Source organism: Eriocheir sinensis, chromosome 29, assembly GCF_024679095.1.
Source record: "Eriocheir sinensis breed Jianghai 21 chromosome 29, ASM2467909v1, whole genome shotgun sequence".
Lineage (NCBI taxonomy): Eukaryota > Metazoa > Arthropoda > Malacostraca > Decapoda > Varunidae > Eriocheir > Eriocheir sinensis.
In genome coordinates, this window is record NC_066537.1 from 15,108,863 (window position 1) to 15,130,853 (window position 21,991).

The window sequence follows — 21,991 nt, forward strand, 5'->3', positions numbered from 1 at the left end:
GATGTATATATAAGAGCGATGACGACATATATATACCGCTCTCCAGTGTTACATTCGAGTACTTCCCTTTAATATTTGCTTTAATATTGCATCAGAAAAGAATGAAAGATATATATATAAGAGCGATGACCACATATATACCGCTCTCCAGTGTTACATTCGAGTACTTCTCTTTAATTATTTGCTTTAATATTGCATCAGAAAAGAATGAAAGATGTATATATAAGAGCGATGACCACGTATATACCGCTCTCCAGTGTTAATTACATTCGAGTACTTCTCTTTAATATTTGCTTTAATATTACATCAGAAAAGAATGAAAGATGTATATATAAGCGGGATGACCACATATATACCGCTCTCCAGTGTTACATTCGCAGTACTTCTCTTTAATATTTGCTTTAATATTACATCAGAAAAGAATGAAAGATGTATATATAAGAGCGATGACGACATATATACCGCTCTCCAGTGTTACATTCGAGTACTTCTCTTTAATATTTGCTTTAACATTACATCAGAAAAGAATGAAAGATGTATATATAAGAGCGATGACCAGATATATACCGCTCCCCAGTGTTACATTCGAGTACTTCTTTTTAATATTTGCTTTAATATTGCAACAGAAAAGAATGGAAATAGCTGGACGCTTTTTTTCCCCCTTCGTGTGCCTTTAAATTTCTTTCCTTCCTTTGCTCCATTATCAGAAAAGAGGAAAAGAGTACTAATTAACCGGAGGCATATTTTTGTTCAACTTCTCTTTAATATATTATAGTTTAACATATTTTTTTTAGCTTTCTCGTTTTCATACATATCAATACAATTCCTCTCTATAAGAAAATACAAGGAACAAAAGGTTAAATCACAGAGTTAAATACTTTTAAATAATAAATAAATAATAAAAACAATAGATAAGTAATATATAAATAATAATAATAAATAAATAATAAATGAATAAGTAAATGGATAATAAATATAACTCTGTGGGTTAAATACATCAATCTAAGGAAACGTAATATTCTTTTAATACATAAAAAAAAAAACAGAAATCAGGATGCCAAAATCACACACACGATAATTTACCCTGGAGGCATTTTTTCCACCATTCAAATCTCTCTAATAAGAAAATACACAAATAAAAGGTTAAATACATCAAACCAATTTTATCACTTTAAATGCACCAATAAGAAAGCCAGAAATAACAGGACAAGTAATTTTGCTCATTTTTCCTAGTTTTCTTCCCCTCAAACACCAATAACATCCCTCTGATAAGAAAATACACAAATAAAAGGTTAAATACATCAAACCAACTTTATCACTTTAAATGCACAAATAAGAAAGCCAGAAATAACAGGACAAGTAATTTTGCTCATTTTTCCTAGTTTTCTCTTTCTCAAACACCAATAAAATCCCTCTGATAAGAAAATACACAAATAAAAGGCTAAATACATCAAACCAATTTTATCACTTTAAATGCACCAGTAGGAAAGCCAGAAATAACAGGACAAGTAATTTTGCTCATTTTTCCTAGTTTTCTTCCTCTCAAACACCAATAAAATCCCCCTGATAAGAAAATACGCAAATAAATGGTTAAATACATCAATCCAAACGAACTTAATACTCTTTTAATATACCAAAAACACAGAAATAACAGGACGCCCCCTTAAACCAATTAGTTACCCCGTAGAAAAAAAATAAACAGGTGATTGATGAGACATCCTTGTTTACTTACCTGCTCTGTCCTAAATTAGTGATATGAGGCTGTTAATGGTGTTTATGGAGAGGTGAGGATGATTAAATATATAGTATGTGAGCTGAAAACACCTTTGATAGGCATATAAGGAGAACTAGGGAAGAAAATAACAGGAATTGGGGGGTTAACGAGGGGACGAGATGGCAGCTTGCATGAAGGGTAGTTAGCGTTCTTAATTAAACCTTTACAGATGTTAATTAAGAGGTGAGTGTGCTTGAATATATAGTATGTGAGCTAAATCTACCTCTTGGACATATAAGGAAAAGAAAAAAATGTGAAACGATCAAGAACAGGGATAAGTTAACAAGGGAGGGCAAGAGAGTAGTTAGCATTTATAATTAGTGTGATATGCGGCCCCTACAGGTGTTTGTGGAAAGGTGAGTGTGCTTGAATATATAGTATGTGAGCTAAGTTTACCTCTGGAGCATATAAGGAAGGAATAAAAGAGGTAAAACTAGCAAGAACAGGGATGAGATAACGAGGGAGGAGAAGAGGGTAGTTACGATTGTTAGCATTTATAATTAAGTTTACCTCTGGAGCATATAAGAAAGGAAAAAGAAGAGGTAAAACTAGCAAGAACAGGGATGAGGTAACGATAGAGGGAGACGAAGAGGGTAGTTACGATTGTTAGCATTTATAATTAGTGTGATATGCAGCCCCTACAGGTGTTTGTGGAGAGGTGAGTGTGTTTGAATATGTAGTATGTGAGCTAAATTTACCTGTAGGGCATACAAGGAGGGAAAAAAAAGAGGTGGGCCTATAACTGGCAAAAACATGGACGAGTGAACAAGGGCAGATGAGAGGGTAGTTAGTGTTCTTAATTATTGTCCAACCAAATTGTCGAGTCCGTTTGGGCGGAGGCTCCTGTGGGTCCACTTCTCCCCTCTGCTCTGCCACACAGTCCCAACACCTATTTTTTCCTTTCATATGTTACCTTTACCTTACATATGAGAGGAAGGGATAGGTGTTGGGACTGTGTGGCAGAGCAGAGGGGAGAAATGGACCCGCAGGAGCCTCCGCCCAAACGGACTCAACAATTTGGTTTCACTAGTGGAAGAATATGAGGGTAAATGTATGATGAAATTGTAAAGGTGTACGTTGTGGCCCTCTGCATGGATCATTGGCTTGGCAAGAAAATTGAGTGTGATAGGTAAATATGCTTTTGTAACTGTAGCTAGGTTGTCAGTCACTTCTGATTTTTTTTCTCAACATTTGATGCCTTCTTATAACAGTGGCAGACAAGTTAGATGATTCTGTAGAGGCACTATGAAACCCCCCCCCCCCCCACTTGACTTTATTGCTATAGAACTACACCCACCTTATTCTTGTGGTTGACAATTATTGTTTTACTGCACTAACCATTACCCACTACCATTTCTATCAAAAACTATGTTTTCGAAATTTGAACAACTAATTAAGTGGCAATAGGCTAATATTTTAGTGGTGTGTCCATAGGTTATTGACGATAAGTTACTATTTTACCGGCTATGGGTTACTATCCTTAAGGACGCTAGGTGACTATTTTAATGCAGATGGGTTTGTTCGAAAATGAACTCCATTATCTAGTTCATTTTGTATGGCTGTTGTATTTAACAGTAATAAAACTTAAACCACTTTGAACTCACAGATGAGCAGCTCGGAGAGTTTAGACGAACATGCGCTGGGCGGCGATGGCCCTTCCCTGGTGGTGGGGGCCAGTATGGGGAGCGGCCACTCCCTCCACCGCTCCCTGGCCACTTACCGCTACGAGAACGCCCTCATCAAGACAGAGCTGGCGGCCACCCTGGAGCGACACGGCCGGGAGATGGAGGAGCTGAGGCTGAAGTATGAGAGTAAGGTGTGTGTGTGTGTGTTCTTATCTGTTCATTTGTATCTATTTGTAATTTATGTAATGCAGTTTTGAACCCTGTTACATTGTTTTTGCTCGTCACACCTCCATAAGACAAAGAACACCTGATAGATCCTGTTACTTGTACAATCTCTGTGTTGGCCATGGTAGCACTTGTAGCCTTGTCATCATGGGTGGCTATTATAAACAATACCATTAGGATTTTGGATAAACACAGAATTAACTGACACCAGCCTTAGCATTTACACCACGCACCCAACCAGACAGAATTTATGTATTAACCTTCAAACAACACAGAATTAACAGACACAACCCCTAACATTTTAAGTATACACTACCAACAGGACACAGAATTTATGCATTAAACCCTAAACCACACAAACTTAACAGACATAACCCTAAGCATTTACACAATACATTGCCAACCAGACAGAACTTATGTATTAATTAACTTTTCAACTACAAAGAATTAAAAGACACCAGCCCTAACTAACATTTATACTAGACACAGAATTGATATAACCCTTTAATCATAAGGATATAAGACACCAGCCCTAGCATTTACATCACTCACTGCCAACCAGACACAAATTTATGCATCAAGCTTCAAATCACGCAGAATTAACAGACACAAACCCATAACATTTACACGATATTTACTACCAAGCAGACAAAATATATTTATTTTTTATTTATTTGTTTTTAGTAACCCTTGAACCCCTCTTTGCCGTCAAGGTGCGGGAGGTGGAGAGGCAGCGGCAGGACCTTGAGGAGCGGCTGTTGCACGTCCAGGACTCCGAGGCAGACAGGGGGTCGCGCCTGCACCAGACCAACCTCCACCTGCAGCACAAGATCAAGGTGTGGCCTCCCATTGGTTATATGTGCTTTGCTGTTTTATTTTATTTTTATTACATTGTTATTCTACATATATATATATATATATATATATATATATATATATATATATATATATATATATATATATATATATATATATATATATATATATATATATATATATTTTTTTTTAGATTATTATTTTTATCATAGATTTTTATTATTTTTACATTATTGGTATTTCCATAATTTAATTTTATTTAACATTTTAATGATTTTCCATTATTTTTTTATTATTCTATTTATTTATTTTACTTTTTACAAGTTTATTCTTCATATTTTTTAATTTTACATTTCTGTTATTTAAGAGCATCTGATAAAACAAGAAAGAAAAAGCCTGCAAACATTGATTTATTGGCTGATATAATTATAAGCTCTTCCTTCCTTTTCTAGTAGAATAAAAGAATATCACAGTCTCCCCCTTAACACCCAGGGCTTAGAGGAGGACCTAGCCGCCAACACACAGGCACGGGAGAGACTGCAGCGGGAGAAGTCCCAGGCAGAGCAGGAGCTGGAGGAGGCAAAGTTCTCCCGGCAGACGAGTGAACAGAAGCTTATGGCCGAGAATGAGAAGCTGAGCCGGGAAGGAGAGGAACTGCGGAAGGAGGTGGAGAAGGAGAGGGTGGCCTTGAGAGAGGTGACGGCCACCCTCAGCTCCGAGAGACACCAGCACCAGCTCATTAAGGTAGTATGGGGTGCTGGTATGAAGGGTGTGTTTAGAGAGAGACAAGCTGTTTATTTACCTATTTTTTTTGTTTTATGGTTAGTAGAACAGGTGAATGGGTGAAGTGTAGCATTCTGAGATGGTTTGGAGAGGTGATAAGAATGACTAGAGAAAGTGTGGTATTATGAGTCAGTTTGGACACATGATAAGAATGAGCAGATGAAGTGTGGTGGTATTCTGACACTGTTTGGACAGATGATATGAATGAGTATGTGAAGACAAGTGATGAGAATGAATAAGGGTGACTAAATAAGATGAATAAATAAATGTGATCAATAAATAAGAGTGAGGAGTAAGTTAAGTATGAGAATAAGCATGAGCATAGGACTGAGGGGAGTGGTTTGAGGAGGGCAGGGTGTCAGGTATAAATAGATTGACCTCTGAATGGGACAGTTCAAGGAGAGACTATGGTTGGTATCATAAGACACTTTCGCTTCTCACATCAGTTATTTCTAAAGGTCAAAGAGGGGGTCAGTCGGGTTCTAATGAGTGTTTCTTGAGGTTCACGGTACAGAAGAAGGGTCACACCACCAACAGGGTCATAAAACTACTCCTGGAAATGCCCACAACTCCTACGAAAGCCTTGTCAAACATGTGTCCTTTGGCGGCGAAATGTCTTGCAATACGACTCTATATGTAATACACATTGACAAGTGTGTGTTTACAAGTCACCATGGCAAGTGTTCTCTTTCTTCCTCTCAAGAGTCGGGTGAATGAGGTGGAGCAGCACTGCCAGGTACAGCTGACCTTGGCCGAGGCTCAAGCGGCGCAGCTCAGGAAGGAGAAGGCCGAGGAGGAGGCTGCTGCTGCAAGGCGACTCGATGGTGAGTGCGGGGTGAGATGTGGTGGTGATGAGTAGATGAGTTGGGTTGTAGTGGTGATGACTTAACTTCAGAGGAAAGGATTCTAGAGGAGGAGGTGCAAGGGAGTAAAAAATAAATTAAAAAAAATTGAGTGAGATGGGTGAAAGTTATGGATTAGGAAAAGGACCCTTGTTTTCATTACGACCTTCATGTGTGGTGATGGCTTGCCTGTAATAGACTGCTGGTGCTGGGTTTCTTGTAATAATTAATAGGTTGGTGATGACTTTCTTGTATAATAGATTGGTGATGAGGTTCCTGAAATAGATAATAGATTGGTGATGACTTTCTTGTATAATAGATTGGTGATGAGTTTCCTGAAATAGATAATAGATTGGTGATGACTCTTGCGGGCTTTTTGATTTGCAGGCTTTTTTCATTATTGTTATTATTATCTTTATTATTTTTTTGCCCTTGAGCTGTTTCCTTTACTGTTAAAAAAAAGTAGATTGGTGGTGATGGATTTCTTGTAATAGATGACAGATTGGTGATGACCTTCCTTGAATGGTGATTACTCTCTTCATGGCACAGAGGTGATGGGGCTGCTGGACGAGGAGAGGGCCGTGGTTGCGAGGGTGAGGGAGGGAGCGGCTGCCAGGCAAAAGGAGGCCGAGAGGCGCATGGCAGAGGAGAGGCAGACGCAGCTCTCCGGTATGCAGCAGCTGTCCCGCCACAACGCTGAGCTGCAGGAGGAGGTGAAGGTGAGGTGGTGGGGTGCACTATCTTAACCCGGTAGCAGCAGGGATCATGTTTCTTAATGGTCCCTCTAAGTGAGAAAAACGAGAAAAAATCATCACTCACACAAACCATCTCATAATATATATCAAAGCATTTGTGATCAGTTTATGCATCATCTATTTTGGGGGGTTATACCATGGCACAAATTTGGCCCGTCACTGCTACACGATAAAGCCACAAATTTGGCCTGTCGCTGCTACACGATAAAGCCACAAATTTGGCCCGTCGCTGCTACACGATAAAGCCACAAATTTGGCCCGTCGCTGCTACACGATAAAGCCACAAATTTGGCCCGTCGCTGCTACACGATAAAGCCACAAATTTGGCCCGTCGCTGCTACACGATAAAGCCACAAATTTGGCCCGTCGCTGCTACACGATAAAGCCACAAATTTGGCCCGTCACTTCTACACGATAAAGCCACAAATTTGGCCCGTCACTTCTACACGATAAAGCCACAAATTTGGCCCGTCACTTCTACACGATAAAGCCACAAATTTGGCCCGTCACTTCTACACGATAAAGCCACAAATTTGGCCCGTCACTTCTACACGATAAAGCCACAAATTTGGCCCGTCCCTTCTACGATAAAGCCACAAATTTGGCCCGTCACTTACGATAAAGCCACAAATTTGGCCGTCACTTCTACGATAAAGCCACAAATTTGGCCGTCACTTCTACACGATAAAGCCACAAATTTGGACTTCTACGATAAAGCCACAAATTTGGCCCGTCGCTGCTACACGATAAAGCCACAAATTTGGCCCGTCACTTCTACACGATAAAGCCACAAATTTGGCCCGTTGCTGCTACTGGGTTAACATAATGACCACCTCCTTTCTTCCTCGTCTTAGTCTCTTTCCCCAGACACTCCAGGACAACGTACATAAGAGGATCACATTCTTATTGACCACTTTTCTTTTCCTCCTTGCCTAAGATTTTTCCACAAAGACACTCATTGATCAACTTCTTCATCCTCTCAATTAGTCCCCATATTCACAAACATTTCAGGGCTTACACACACATTTGATAAGGCTTTCGTAGAGGTTGTGGGGTATTTCCTTGGGTAGTTTGATGAGCCTAGTGGTAGTTTGATGAGGCTTCTGCACCGTGAATGTAGAAAACACTCGTGAGAACCCAACTACAGTCATCCCTCAAATAGTACGGTTTCCAATAGTTCGGTTTCGGTTTTATACGGATTGTCATTGAAGATCTTTTCGGATTTTTAAATTTCCTGCTCGTACTATTTGAGGGACGATTGAGAAGCATAGAAAACACACACCTCAGTCTTCCCTTCCTTACAGACATGCAAGGACATACTACATAAGAGGGTAACATTCTCATTGATCATTTTCTCCTTCACCTTCAGGGCTTACACACACACATTTAAAAGGCTTTCTTAGAGGTTGCAGGGTATTTCCATGGGTAGTTTGATGAGTCAAGGGATAGTTTAGCAAGCCTTCTACACCATGAATGTGAAAAACCACTCATGAGAACACACACCTCAGGACCCATAAGCATAGAGAACACACACCTCAGGACCCATAAGCATAGAGAACACACACCTCAGGACCCATAAGCATAGAGAACACACACCTCAGGACCCATAAGCATAGGGAACACACACCTCAGGACCCATAAGCATAGGGAACACACACCTCAGGACCCATAAGCATAGAGAACACACACCTCAGGACCCATAAGCATAGAGAACACACACCTCAGGACCCATAAGCATAGAGAACACACACCTCAGGACCCATAAGCATAGAGAACACACACCTCAGTCTCCCTTCCTTGCAGAAACTGGAGGACAAGTTACGTAAGATGGAGGAGCGTCAGGAGGGGCGAGGCAGGGAGCTGAGAGAGGAGCTGCGGGTGACCACGGAGAAGCTACAGGCTGCGGAAAAGGAGGCGGCCATTGCAGGGGCGCGCGTGGCCAGTCTGGAGGAGCTGGAGAAGGTGCTGCGTCAGGAGAGGGCGAGTGCTTCCACCCTGAGGCAAGAGCTGCACCGGAGCCAGGCGGAGGTGCAGGAGCTGAGCGACAAGAACGGGGAGCTGCGCAAGACTCTCAAGCGGCTGAATGATGAGTCAGTCTTCTTCTTTTCTACCTCTTTTCTCCTTTTTTTTCTTCTTTTTCCTCTTCTACTTTTTACTATTATTTTCATTCACCATCCTCATTTTCCATTATGGGGTCTTATAGTAAAGGATGAGTATTTGGGTATGAGTATTTGAATGATGAGTAAGTGTGACTGAGAAACAGGCAGACAGACAGATAGACAGACAGACAGAGATATATCGACAAACAGGCAAACAAGAGGGCAGACAGGCAGGCAAACAGATAGGATGACTGACTGACTGACTTAGCAACAGAAAGCGTTGATGTTTTCTATATTTTTTTACATTGAAGGAGGCAGCTTAAGGGTAAAAACAAAAGATACAACAAAAGACCGCTACAGTGCTTCTCCTGTAAACAGAGAACAGGTAGAGTTGTTAAAGGAGGGGGTCAGATTAGATCAAAGAATACAAAAGAAATCACTGTTTGTCAAGAGATGCAGGAACTTAAAATCACAAACTCCTTGCAGCAAAACCTCTTCAAATAAATGACTGAGAAGACCCAATTAAACTCCATAAAACCATACTGTTAAACCACCCACAGGTCTTTACAAACCCGGCTATCAACTCACCTCATACTCCATTAGATTGTGTGAGGTGCGGGCCCAACACGAGGCAGCCAGGGAGGAGGTGCAGAGGGAGCAGACGGACAGGGTGAGGGTTGTGGCTGACCTCCGCACAGCCCACCAGGAGGAGGCCGAGCGACTCCGTGCGAGGATATCCACCCTGGAGAACTACCTCGCCGACAAGAGCGCCAAGTACCTGGAGGACAGCTCTCAGTTACGGCAGGTATGATTACGGTGATCCAGGTGTGTGTGTGTGTGTGTGTGTGGGGGGGGGGGGGGGGTAACATCTTGCCTCGATCCCGCTTGTACCTGCTTGTTATTTTATTGTTTTATTTATTTATTTATTTATTTTCCTTTTTTATATCCAAGTGCTCAGGTGTTAATGTTTTGCCCTAACCCTTCTTGTCCCTGCTTTTTTATTTTTTTATTACATTTATTTATTTATTTATTTATTTTTATCCAGGTGTGTGAATCCTTACCTTAATCCTCAAAGCAAAATAGTAGTTAGTACGAGAGTCCAGAAGAGAGGTCACTTTCAGATGGAGGGGTCTTGATACTCCTTACTCCACACAGTTTCCTTATTAAGCTAATTCCTACACTTATACTTATGCAAGAGTTCAGATTTATCTTCATGCTTTCATCCTGTTCCCTGGTAAGCTTTGAGTGAGTCTTCCTTCCTCTGTATTTTGTCCTTCCTTTGACTTGAACTACTGCCAGAGGATAGTATCAAGACACCTCTGCAACTAGATTAGAGGATAGTCTTTTGGCATCCTCTATTTTCATTACAGAGCTTCATATTGTGAGCATTTTTACAGTATTTTTGTGTAGCCTTTGGTCTTTTTTTTTTTTACGGTATAGAAAACAGTTCAAGGGCAAAAAAAGAGGGAAACAATAATGAAAAAAAGCCGGCTACTCTGTCTCCTTTACTGTTTTAAAAAGCTGCCCCCCACACAGAAATTACGAACCTACTCCAAGTTGATCAAGAAGCTACGACACAAGCTGGAACTGGGAGCCCTGCAGGTGGAGCAACTTGAGGCTCAACGGGCAGCCCTGCAGGACAACGTGCCGGCCAACAGACACGCCCACCTCCAGGCACAGTTTCAGGCACTCACAAGGAAGCATAACGAGTTCTCAGCCTTCCTTCGTGGCCTCAGTGAATTCCACTCATCACTTCCTGAGGTGAGAGAGTGTTTATGAAGTACCATAAATTAATAGCAAATACGTAGATAGAGGGGGCAATGAAGAAGTTGATAGTAGGAAAGGCCCCTGGAGCACATGGCAATTGCAGTAATGCTGAAGTATGGGGGAGGTGTAGTTGTGGAATGGATGTTATGAATATGTAACCGAGCATGGGAACAGGGTGAGGTGTCAGAGGACTGGAGAAAGGCTATTGTTGTGCCGCTGTACAAAGGGAAAGGAAGCAGAAGTGACTAATAGTTACTGGGGAAAAAGTCTACTCAGTGTGGCAGGGAAAGTGTATGGAAGGGTTTTGAATGAGAGGATGAAGAATATAACTGAAAAAAGTGTAGGCGATGAACAAGGGTCTTTTAGGAAAGGGAGGGGTTGTGTAGATCAAATATTTGCACTGAAAATGTTAGCTGAAAAATACCTAGAGAAGGATAGGAAGCTGTTTGTTGCTTTCATGGACCTAGAGAAGGCATATGACAAGGATGACATGAAGGGGTTGTGGGATGTTCTAAGGATATATGGTGTGGGAAGGAGTTTGCTGGAGGGCATCAGATCCTTCTTCAAGGATGCAAGTGCCTCTGTACATGTGAATGGTGAGTAGAGTGAAAGTTTTGGTGTTGGTGAGGGTGTGAGACAGGGGTGTGTGATGTCACTTTGGCTTTTTAATGTTTACATGGACGGTTGTATGAGAGTAATGAAAGCCAGAGTCGGGGAGCTTGGACCAAGGCTGAAAGTGAGAGGTATGGAGGAGTCATTGGTGGCGGGCCTGTTTGCAGATGATAGTGTTGTTGGCAGAGAATGAGGGGACCCTGCAGAGGATAATGGATGAGTTTGACAGGGTGTGTAAGAGGAGAAAGCTTAGAGTGAATGCTGGAAAGAATAAGGTTATGGTATTTGAGAGAGTGAGAGAGCAGATCACTGATTTTGCAAAGCCGTACAGAGTTAGAGCAGAGAGTACACCGCAGTGTGGGATAAGACTGGGAGAGGAGAGAATGGAGGAGGTGACTGAGTTTAAATATTTAGGGGCAGTTTTATGTAAGCATGGAAGTATGGAAGGTGAAGTGGGGGAAAGAGCTGTGAAAGACAGACAGGTGGTAGGTGTATTGGAGAGTTATGAAAGGAAGAAGTGTGAGCATGTAGGTAAAGAGGGGAATAAGGAACAGTATTATTCTGCCAACTTTGTCGTATGCATCTGAGGCGTGGACATGGAATGCAGCACAGCAATCAAGAATATGAGCAGCAAAAATGTATTATATAAGAGGTGCATGTGGTATCTCAGGATGAGGTGGAGAAAGTAATGAAAGTGTGAATGAGAGGTTTGGTATGGGTGTGACAGTGAAACGAGTGGATTTTGGTGTGGTGGAGTGGTGCACTGAGATGGTTTGGACACATGATGAGAATGGGGGAGAATGAATTTGTGAAGAGCATGTATGAGGGAGGGATTGAGGGAGGGGGTGTCAGGGGAAGACCACCTGTGAAGTGGATCAATAGGGTGATCGAGTATTGGAGCGAGAGAGTCAGAAGTACCAGGATTGAGTGTGGTGAGAGGGAGTGCCTGAACAGGAGAGATGGAGACACGTCTGCCATGGCCACCCCCTGGAGGGAAGTTCCCATGAGGGAGCAGGGTGTCAGAGATATAGTTAGCAAATAGTGTCATTCATTTTTCATAGTTTTAGTCAGTTTTATATGTAGTTATAGAAGAGGAAGCTTGGTGGTCTGGGGGGGGGGGGGGCATCTGGTGGGTTAGAACATCAAGCTGTGGAAGTGAAGAGTCAGGATTAGGCAGATTGAACCCCAGTGCTGCTGCATGACGTCAAAAAGAGCATCCCGTATTAAACCCCAAGCCACAACTCCATACCAGTAACCCCTTATGGACTTGGACAAAACCTGCCAAAACAAAGACATGCAGTTATTGAATCATTTTCTTTGTGTTTGTTGCCTACTGGTAGTCCAAGTTAGCTATAGGAAATAGTATTGGTTATCATTTGCCACAGAGTTAGTGAGTTATGGCAACAGCTTTGGGAAGTGATTTCTTTCCCACCACAACACAAGGGCTGAGGGGACAGAGATAAGTGCTTTAGCATATGCCCACAATTTTACTTTTACTGTAGGGAAGAGAATTGGTTATAGGTGATAAGCAGCAGTAATTATTCAATATCCAATCAAGATTTTTTCATGAACAAGTGTGTTTTTCTTTTATGATCATCTCTTTCTTCCTATCCCCTCACCTCAGTCTTACTTTATTTTATATTACCTTTAGGGTGATTTACCATATTTTACTCTACATCAATTTTGACCAATCATTATTAGTATTCAGTTGAGAAGCTGAAGTGATGCATTTTGCTGCTACCCTAACCTGACCTAACAACTTATCCTAATCTGATTTACTGCAAAATAGCCTAACTTAAATGCTTCTAACTTTGCAAACTTAACAGACCTAACTTGACTTAACTTAATCTGATGTAATGTGACTTAACCTAACTTAAATGAACCCAACCAGACTACCCTTCTTGACATGAGACGACCTTACCTAACAACCTGACATGACCTGCCTCCATAGATTGCCGAGCTGACCACCTGTGTCGGGGCGCTGAACCAGAAGCTTAACGAGATGGAGGAGGACCAGCGACATTGCTTCTCTGACCTTGACTCTTTGTGATGGCTGCCTCCCTCCACCCCCACCCCTACCAGTACTGCCTCCACCACCACCACTTCCAGTAGACATCTTAGCGGTGAAGAAGGAAGCTGAGTGTGTTCGTGGTGCAAGTATGAAAGTTTGCCACTGTATGGGTGGTTTTGTTCTGATTCTGTTTGCCTGCAAGTGGTTTACTCAACTAATATATATTTACTTATCTATTTATTCAGTTATGTTAAATTTATTTATTTGATTGATTCATTGTCATCACTTGGCTAGAAAAATCTCTGCGGAGTCTTCAGTCATTTGAGATGTTGGTTTGAGTACAAAATGGGGAACTGTCGTTGGCAGCTCTAAGTGCAATTATTATTTCTATCAATGAATCAATCAAACTACAAAACCAGTGAAATTTTACTTTTTATAGAGTTTAATTATTCCAGTCTATACCAGAGGATTGTTTTAAGTGAAATTCTAGTCATTTACGTATACAGTTTATGTGAAAATAGTGTCTGTACCTGTACTTTTATGTTGATTTATATTGCTGCAAGTTTAGTAGTTATGTATGAGGGTACTCATGGAAACAGGAGTGAGTGAGTTAATGGGAGAAGAAAACAAGGCATTAGAGGTCAAATGGCACTGTGGCCAGATGAAGGTAGACAGTAAGGTGAAGGGAAGGAGATATTGAAATGCCCCGAGATTTTGATTTCCTATTTTCTACTATTCTCTCGGCCCCACATGTCCTCTGCGTGTATCGAAACACACGAAACATTAATCAAGACAAGGAGAGGGTATTCGCTGGCTGCCTGGGATTGAACCCGCGACCAGCGTGACGGGAGAGCCACTCCTTACCGAGTCGGCCAAAGAGGTACCCCGCTCACCAAGTGGGTTATGGGAGGCTCCCATATCAGGCATAGTCGCCGCAGTACATGACTTTCCCCCTTCCCCTCTATGTAGATTAATTTCTGTGTGTTGAGATCTTAGACAGTGACCACTATCGGTCCACTATTCCACAAAGTCCCCATAGAGACATACCTTCAACTCTTCCATTTTCTATTATCCTCGGAGAGCATGGGCCATCCTACCTGTTACCCCTTCGGGGAAACTCAACAGAATTGCAGGAGAGGATGCCCACCCCAATGCCACCAGTGAAATGCCCCGAGATTTTGATTTCCTATTTTCTACTATTCTCTCGGCCCCCACACGTCCTCTGCGTGTATCGAAACACATGAGAATTAATCAAGGCAAGGAGAGGGTATTTGCAGGCTGCCTGGGATTGAACCCGCGACCAGCGTGACGGGAGAGCCACTCCTTACTGAGTCGGCCAAAGAGGTACCCCGCTCGCCAAGTGGGTTATGATGGAGTGGTACATAGAAGCCTGAGAGGTTGTCTGAAGTTATTTGTAGCACACTGTGTTCTGAATAAGTTTAATGGTTTGCTCCAAGGCTGTTGCAGCACCTTGGTGAGATGTGTGTGTGTGTGTGTGTGTGTGTGTGTGTGTGTGACAGTGACCACTTGCTCACTTTTTGTCATAGTTGAAGACTGTTGGTGCCTTACAAGGATTTCAGAAACTCACACTGAATACATGCATTATAATTCATCATTTTATTAAAGAATGTAATTTTTGTACTTTGATATTTAGGTTGTGAAATGGTTGAGCACTTGAGTGATACTTGAGTGAAAACAAATATTGTGATCAGTGTTATGACATTAATTACAAATAGGTTTCAAGTTGTCGTTAGTAAATAAAAATAATGATCTGAAGGTGTTCCTGCTTTAGGAAGGCTGTAATAATGATTTCCAAAATGCACTTTGTAGAACTTTTGACTAAAACATTCTTGTGCAACTACATTATCTTCATACCCTTTTAGGAGGAAGGATTAACAAACCACTTTGAAATGTATTTTATTCATGTGATCCACTTCAATACCAGCAACAGTGTCATGCCTCGAGATTTGATTTTCTACTTTTCTACTACTCAGTAATCCCCACACGTCCTCTGCGTGTATCGAAACACACGAGAAATTAATCAAGACAAGGAGAGGGTATTCGCCAGCTGCCTGGGATTGAACCCGCGACCAGCGTGACGGGAGAGCCACTCCTTGCCGAGTCGGCCAAAGAGGTACCCCGCTCGTCAAGTGGGTTATGGCCGCTTATGGGAGGCTCCCTTATCAGGCCTAGTCGCCACACTACAACAGAACTATCGAGGAACACAGCGATGCTATCTTTGCTTTGGTAACACAGACATAAGGATTGAATAGTTACCAAATTGTACCAGCTATATATAGCATGGGTTGCTAAGGGAGATCCTTTCCACCAGCAACTCAACACCACCAAAAAAAAAAAAAATAAATAAATAAATAAATAAATAAAAAAATAAAAAAATCCCTTTATTGTTAGCAACAGTTAACTGAACATAGGCTACAAATGAAAGTACTTGGTACAGCTTACCTGCAGTAATATATGGTAGTAATCATTGACAGTATCACAATGAAAACCTGAGCAATCCATTAGTGTTGATTAATCAATAAAATAGATTTCAGAGAAGTAATCATATAAAGGTAAATATTAAGAATAGCGGCTCCTAGCGGGTGCGCATTTAGGGCACGATGTGGTGGTAGTTATGTACAACATTTCTAGCACGTACGACGGGGTCTTGACGAGCGGACAGGCGTGTTTATGTCACAAGGGTGTATTTTTCCGCGCGGGCTCTTCCCTTTCTTCACCCCGGAGCTCGCAGTCTCATCGCCCATCGACTTAGAAGAAATCGTGAGGCCAGCGTGGAAAAATACACCCCTTGTGACTTAAACACGCCTGTCCGCTCGTCAAAACCCCGTCGCACGTGCTAGAAATGTCCACCACACCGTGCCCTAAATGCGCACCGCTAGAGGAGCCGCTATTCTTAAGATCTACCCAAATAAAGGCTGCTGGTGACTATTTTTATAGCCCCATTACAATCATACATGATTGGTGGTGTGGCTCCAGTGCGACTGGCAGGCTGGCAGGCTCATGGGAAGGACCTTGGAGGAATAATACAGTGTTGTATTATTCCTCCAAGGGAAGGACACAGCCGGGTCTTACTGGGGGGGCTTTTGGCACACGAACCTGTTGATCGAAGGCGTGTGAAGGACTTCAAACGAAACGATGAGAGTTGCTGTTAGTCTAGAGCAAAGCAAACCAAATAGTCTATATACTTTGTATTCATTCAAAAGACAGAACATTAAAGTTAGACCCATGAATTTCTTGGTTTAAACCTATCAATAAAAGAACCACATATAAATTATATAGTTACAGAGTTCATAAATCAGACAGATAGCATACGCATTAAGAAGACAGGATGACAAAAGTAAGTCCATAAGACAAATAATATCACAAAGCACGTGAAACTTTCTATATATGTTACCCCGTTAGAAAAGTACCCAAACAAACCACTGAAGACTCACTGGCGCCTTGCGGTGCACAGCAGGTCGTTCCACGTGTCGCCGTCCCCAGGCCTCACTTCGACGCAGTCCTCCCCCACACCGAAAGTCAGGTAGGCGTAAGAGTTGTTGGGCTCACCTTTCTTCCAGCTGCAGGGAGGTGAAGGTAAAAAAAGCACGATTATCCGTGAAATCGGTTAATACTTTGAAAGTTTGAAAAGAACATAGCGCAAGCTTGGTATTTTGATCGAGGTCATCTTATAATATTATAGAGGGGTTGCACTGACGTCACACCGCTTCGCTTTTCTGGATCTGGATCTGGATGAATAATGCGCAAGGCACCTGTATAGGTGTATAACACGCATATTTGTGTTGGCTTTTGTGGGGACGGAGGAGCCGAGTGTGCAGGGGAGGGAAGTGAATCAAGTGTAATTGTTAGTGTTGATGCGTTGTGGTGACAAGTGAGTGTGTATTGTTTTTCTTAATGAGTCTATTTTACCGAAGTCTAAAATCTGTAGAGGGAGGCTGTTCCAGTCACGTATGGTGCGTGGAAAGTATATACGAGTGCTTGTATGCGTCAGTGTTACTGTGATATGTTTGGTATTTATGGATGTGTGTGTTACGAATACGTTGACTGTTTGCGTTGTGTAAGTATGTATGTGGGTCAATGTCAATGTGAGTGTTTGTGATCTTGTATATAAGTGTAAGTCTGTGTGCTTGTATGCGTATGTGAAGAGGTTCCATGTTTATTTGTTGTTTGATCCGTGTTGTGATTCCAGGCGTTCGAGTGTAATTGTTTGTCATGAACCTTGCCGCCTTGGTGTTGATTTGTTCTAACCTATCAATGTTTCTGTGTGTGAGGATCCCACACCGTGGAGCAGTATTCCAGTGTTGGTCTCACAAGTGTGTCATAAGCTGTGTTTAATGTCAGGTGTGCAGTTATGTAAATTCCTCCTCAGGAACCCCAGTGTTCTGTTGGCTGTGGCACTGATATGGTCTATGTGTGTGTTGAATTTCAAGTTAGTTGAGAGATGGATACCAAGGTACTTGTGTGTGTGAACTGATTCTAAATCTGAATTGTGGAGAGTGTAAGTGTGATGGATGGGGCTGTGCACTTTGTTGAATCTTAATCAACACCCACACCCACAGTAATAGATGGGGCACTAACACCCGCACCCACATAGTAATAGATGGGCCACTAACACCCACACCCACACAGTAATAGATGGGCCACTATCACACACCAACACAGTAATAGATGGGCCACTAACACACACACCAACACAATAAAAGATGGGCCACTAAAACACACACCAACACAATAAAAGATGGGCCACTAACACACACACCAACACAGTAATAGAAGGGCAGCTAACACACACACCAACACAGTGATTGATGGGCCACTAACACACACCAACACAGTAATGGAAGGGCAGCTAACACACACACCAACACAGTGATTGTTGGGCCACTAACACCCCCCTAATCCATCTCTCTTTACAGCTGCTATCCATTTTTGCCGCTGTTCCTGATTTTCTGGAAACCGATAAAACGACAAACTGCTCTTCCCTCCCTTGTTAGTGTAACCAACTGCACAACAACTATGAACCATTTTCAAGATTGAGGCGGGAAAAAGATGCGCTCTCTTGCTGTAAATATGTGCCTCCCAAAATGGCGGGCCTTTGCTGGGCAGCTGACAGTGACCAGCTGATCGCTGCTGATGACGTCACGTGCAACCCCTTTATATTAAAGCTAGGCAGTTGTTACCTGTTTCGTCGTGTAGATCTTGTCATTCTGAATCCCTTGTTCCCGCTATATATATTTCGTAAATTGATCGTCACGAAGTTAGGGATATATTTCTGTTTATCGTATTTTGGCAGAGGGCCACCTGTTTCGGAAGGGGGGGGGGCAGCAAAAAGACGAGTGATTTGCAATAAAAATAAAAATATTGTCATATTTATTTTTAATTTGAAACATTAAAAACTACCAAAAGACAATAGTGTCGTCATCGGCGTAGGAGAATGGCCTAAGCCGAAAATTTACCAGAGTTTGAGTCTGGCTGGGGGTTTAATTGTACGTGAAAATTACTATAAATAGTTCCTTTAACTCCCCCCATTCCCCTTTCAAATAATAGTGATTTCCACGAATCAAATAAAGCATATTAATAGCAAAGAAATAAAAAAAAACTCGGGGAATATTGACGAAAGTGTTGCCTACTAATTTCGAGATGCTGACTGCTTATTTGTGGACAAAATATGATGCCGTTTTATCAAGGAGATAGTATTTTTCTCCGAAAATCACTAAATAATTGACTTTTCAATGCCTTCTGTGGATCGGCCGCCGCCACCGCAAAATAGCTCGCAGAGAGGTTCAACATGGGGGACGAGTGGGAAATCGGATTATTTGGGTGGGGGAGCATATTTAAACTACTATAACCGAACTTTACATAACCTAACCTCAAATGCACCCCCCCCCACACACACACATATGCGACTTATTTCTGCGAGGAGGTATTTCTCGCAACACCGGCTGGACCGCCGACGCGACCACCAGCGCCGCGGCCGCCGCCGCATATGGGAGTGCTACGTCATACTTTAGTTCCATTAACATATTTACATTATTATTTCAATTTTCTTTCTCTTTTCCGGAAGTCACTTGTTACTGCACTGCATTCAGGGACCAAAAAAAAAAAAAATACATGTTGTAAGTACTAACTTTGCCAGAGGTGGCTACACTTTCGTCAGTATTATCCAAAAACTCACCTGAAATAAAAGATTCGTCCTCAAAGTAGGCAGAAATTAGAAGAGGTAAGTGTAAGCCCTCACAGGATTATGAGGAAGGCGGACTCGGCTCCCTGAGTTCAGCCGCCTGCCTTCTCGTGACAACACAACGGTGTAGCATAAGAACATAAGAACATAGGGAAACTGCAAGAAGCCGGGTGGCCTACACAGGGCAGCTCCAGAATCCCCCAATAGCGAGCATCGTGTGACTGCGTGTCACACGTATTCATCGAGAAAACAAACAAACAAACAGATATTTATGCTAACATAAATAACCTGAGCTGACCTAGCTATTACTAAATCTATCATAACCAAACATAACCTGACCTCTTGTTCGCTGCTAGATTGCGATAAACGGATACGGTGTATATCCCTATTTGCATTACTATCAATTTCCGATATATATATATATATATATGTATATATATATATATATCTATATATATATATATATATATATATATATAAATCTATATATATATATAAATATATTTATATATCTATATATATATCTCTCTCTCTCTCTCTCTCTCTCACACACACACACACACACACACACAAACATATCTATATATATATATATATATATATATATATATATATATATATATATATATATATATATATATATATATATATATATATATATATATATATATATATATATCTATATATATATCTATATATGGGGGTTGAATTATTCAGAATGACATCCACACTAAGAGACCCGTATGAATTGTCAGTTGAGGGTGATTTCAGCCTAAATAATACCCTTTTACTCACTTGGTGTATTCGGGCTCCGTGCCGTCCTGCCAGGTGAAGGTTCCCTCCTCCACCTCGTCAGTCAGGCCGATCCAGGTGTTGTCGATCAGTCGCGCTAAGAGAGACGATAGAAGGAGATCGAGTTAGGTTTTATGGAAGTTTTATTTCCTTTTGAGATATTGAAAACTCAATCCGTTGGCATCACATTTTTCTCTCGTCAGTTAGCTCACATATATATCGGATAGTAATCCTCTTTTCCTAAATCATTAGCTGCGAGATGCGGACAGACCCGCTCTGGAGTGCTACGTGTGAGTATATTCCACGGCCGTAAAATAAAACTCCTTAGCTGCCCAGTTTGGGCATACTTGTTTGGCCTTGAAAGCCACGCCGCCGAGTGTTCACTGCCATTCAAGGAGTCAAGAGAGAATCCTTACTGCCATCTGTGGAGGGCCAGACTATAGCCAACCGGCCACCCGCAACACGCGGCAGGAACAGGTGAGTTGTTTCAAGCTTTTTCAATACTTTGTTTTTTTTTTTAATAATTTTTGCATCTTATACCATTCCTACATCTCCAATATGATATAAATCATAAGCAATATAGACGGCAAACCGAATATAATAAGCTGCCAATTGAGTGTAATAAGCCACTTATTTGTTTTAAGAAAGTCTATGATGTACTCACCCTGTACGTGTACGGTAATTTTGCGTTTTTTTATGGCGTTACAATATGCTCTGGTCATTTACAGGTCGGGAACTTTGCTTGTAGTAAGTCTCAGGAGGGAGATAGTGTGCCGCACCGTAGTATACCGGATCAACTGTGAGATCCCAGCCAAAAAATCGTGTCACAGACTGGCATTTTTGCATTCAAGTATCAGTAGTGAATGGCTGCACTTGTTACAACATACAAAACCCCTCAAAGGAATGAAGTTCAAGGAAATCAATAGAACAATTGTCAGTTGGGTTAGTGGCATGGTATTCTCGAAGGATTCTGGAAAACAGAGATCGCAGGACTAACGACCCAACAGAACTAAGGTTGATAAGTGCCATTTTCCCGAAAGCTAATAGGCTAAAGCGGAAATCACCACATTGTGATCACTGCGGCCTCCCTGCTTCACAGTGTTCAAAGGAAGGCAGAGGTAAGTGTAAGCGGAGGCGAAGGCTATATAACTGGCCAATGTGTGGACAAACAAACATTTTACCTCGGAGCATGTTTTGAAGAATTTTTCAGCTAGCTCAAGTATAAGCAATATTGCAAGTGCAGGGATGCAGAATGAGTGTAAATATTATTGCTAACCAATAAAAAAATGTGAATGAAATGTTTTCTAGCTTTATTTATTAATTTTTTAACATGCGTAGAATATGTCAATTTCCCTATGTAGATTTTTATATCCAAGGTGCACTATTACATTTTTTTTGTAATTTATAGAAAAAAAAATATATATAATTAAAAGGTTGAGTAATATATGGTGGGACTACACTTTTTGTGGGCGATTAATAGTTTTAGAGAATTCCCCCCGAAATCTAAAGATGCATCGAAAGTTAGTAGCTCACCAGCTGGAAGAGGTAAAGTTTTAATATACAGTGAAATATGTCCTACATTTGTATCTTTTTAAGCTGTGTATCTTAAGCATATCCTAAGAAGTGTATAACATGGCTACTTCAGTATCTCTTTTTAGCTTGTGGAAGTAATCTCATCGATCTATCTT

General features: G+C 41.4%; 2 protein-coding genes across 8 annotated transcripts in view; one reads left to right on the forward strand and one right to left on the reverse strand.

Moving 5' to 3' along the window:
• Positions 1–1,561: 1,561 nt before the first annotated feature.
• Positions 1,562–15,678, forward strand: LOC127005119 (trichohyalin-like). 3 transcript variants are annotated; one of them, XM_050873688.1, is made up of 10 exons: positions 1,562–1,784; positions 3,381–3,590; positions 4,338–4,460; positions 4,933–5,184; positions 5,927–6,047; positions 6,615–6,784; positions 8,624–8,910; positions 9,523–9,724; positions 10,456–10,680; positions 13,250–15,678. In XM_050873688.1, the coding sequence occupies exons 2-10, from the start codon at positions 3,381–3,383 to the stop codon at positions 13,346–13,348; spliced, it is 1,689 nt and encodes a 562-aa protein (XP_050729645.1). In that variant the 5' UTR covers positions 1,562–1,784; the 3' UTR covers positions 13,349–15,678. The 3 variants fall into 3 exon arrangements, with proteins under 3 accessions (XP_050729645.1, XP_050729647.1, XP_050729646.1); XM_050873690.1 differs by lacking the exon at positions 1,562–1,784 and adding an exon at positions 1,870–1,957; XM_050873689.1 differs by lacking the exon at positions 1,562–1,784 and adding an exon at positions 2,036–2,130.
• Positions 15,679–15,815: 137 nt separating this feature from the next.
• Positions 15,816–21,991, reverse strand: part of LOC127005120 (macrophage mannose receptor 1-like) — a 39,161-nt gene continuing 32,985 nt past the window's right edge. For 2 of the 5 annotated variants that reach the window (XM_050873702.1, XM_050873700.1), the window contains exon 7: positions 16,377–16,426. In XM_050873702.1, coding sequence (XP_050729659.1) covers positions 16,399–16,426 — 28 coding nt within the window. In that variant the 3' untranslated portion in view covers positions 16,377–16,398. Of the gene's footprint in view, positions 16,427–16,764; positions 16,891–20,306; positions 20,401–21,991 lie in introns of all 5 variants that reach the window. The other 3 variants (XM_050873706.1, XM_050873703.1, XM_050873698.1) reach the window with 3 other exon arrangements.

What these genes read in the sequence shown, in the direction of transcription:
- LOC127005119 (XM_050873688.1), top strand. Translation starts at nt 3,381, where the DNA reads ATGAGCAGCTCGGAGAGTTTAGACGAACATGCGCTGGGCGGCGATGGC. An exon ending in ACCTGCAGCACAAGATCAAG is followed by an intron (nt 4,461 to 4,932) that starts GTGTGGCCTCCC and finishes CTTAACACCCAG; the next exon opens with GGCTTAGAGGAGGACCTAGC. An exon ending in CTCAAGCGGCTGAATGATGA is followed by an intron (nt 8,911 to 9,522) that starts GTCAGTCTTCTT and finishes ATACTCCATTAG; the next exon opens with ATTGTGTGAGGTGCGGGCCC.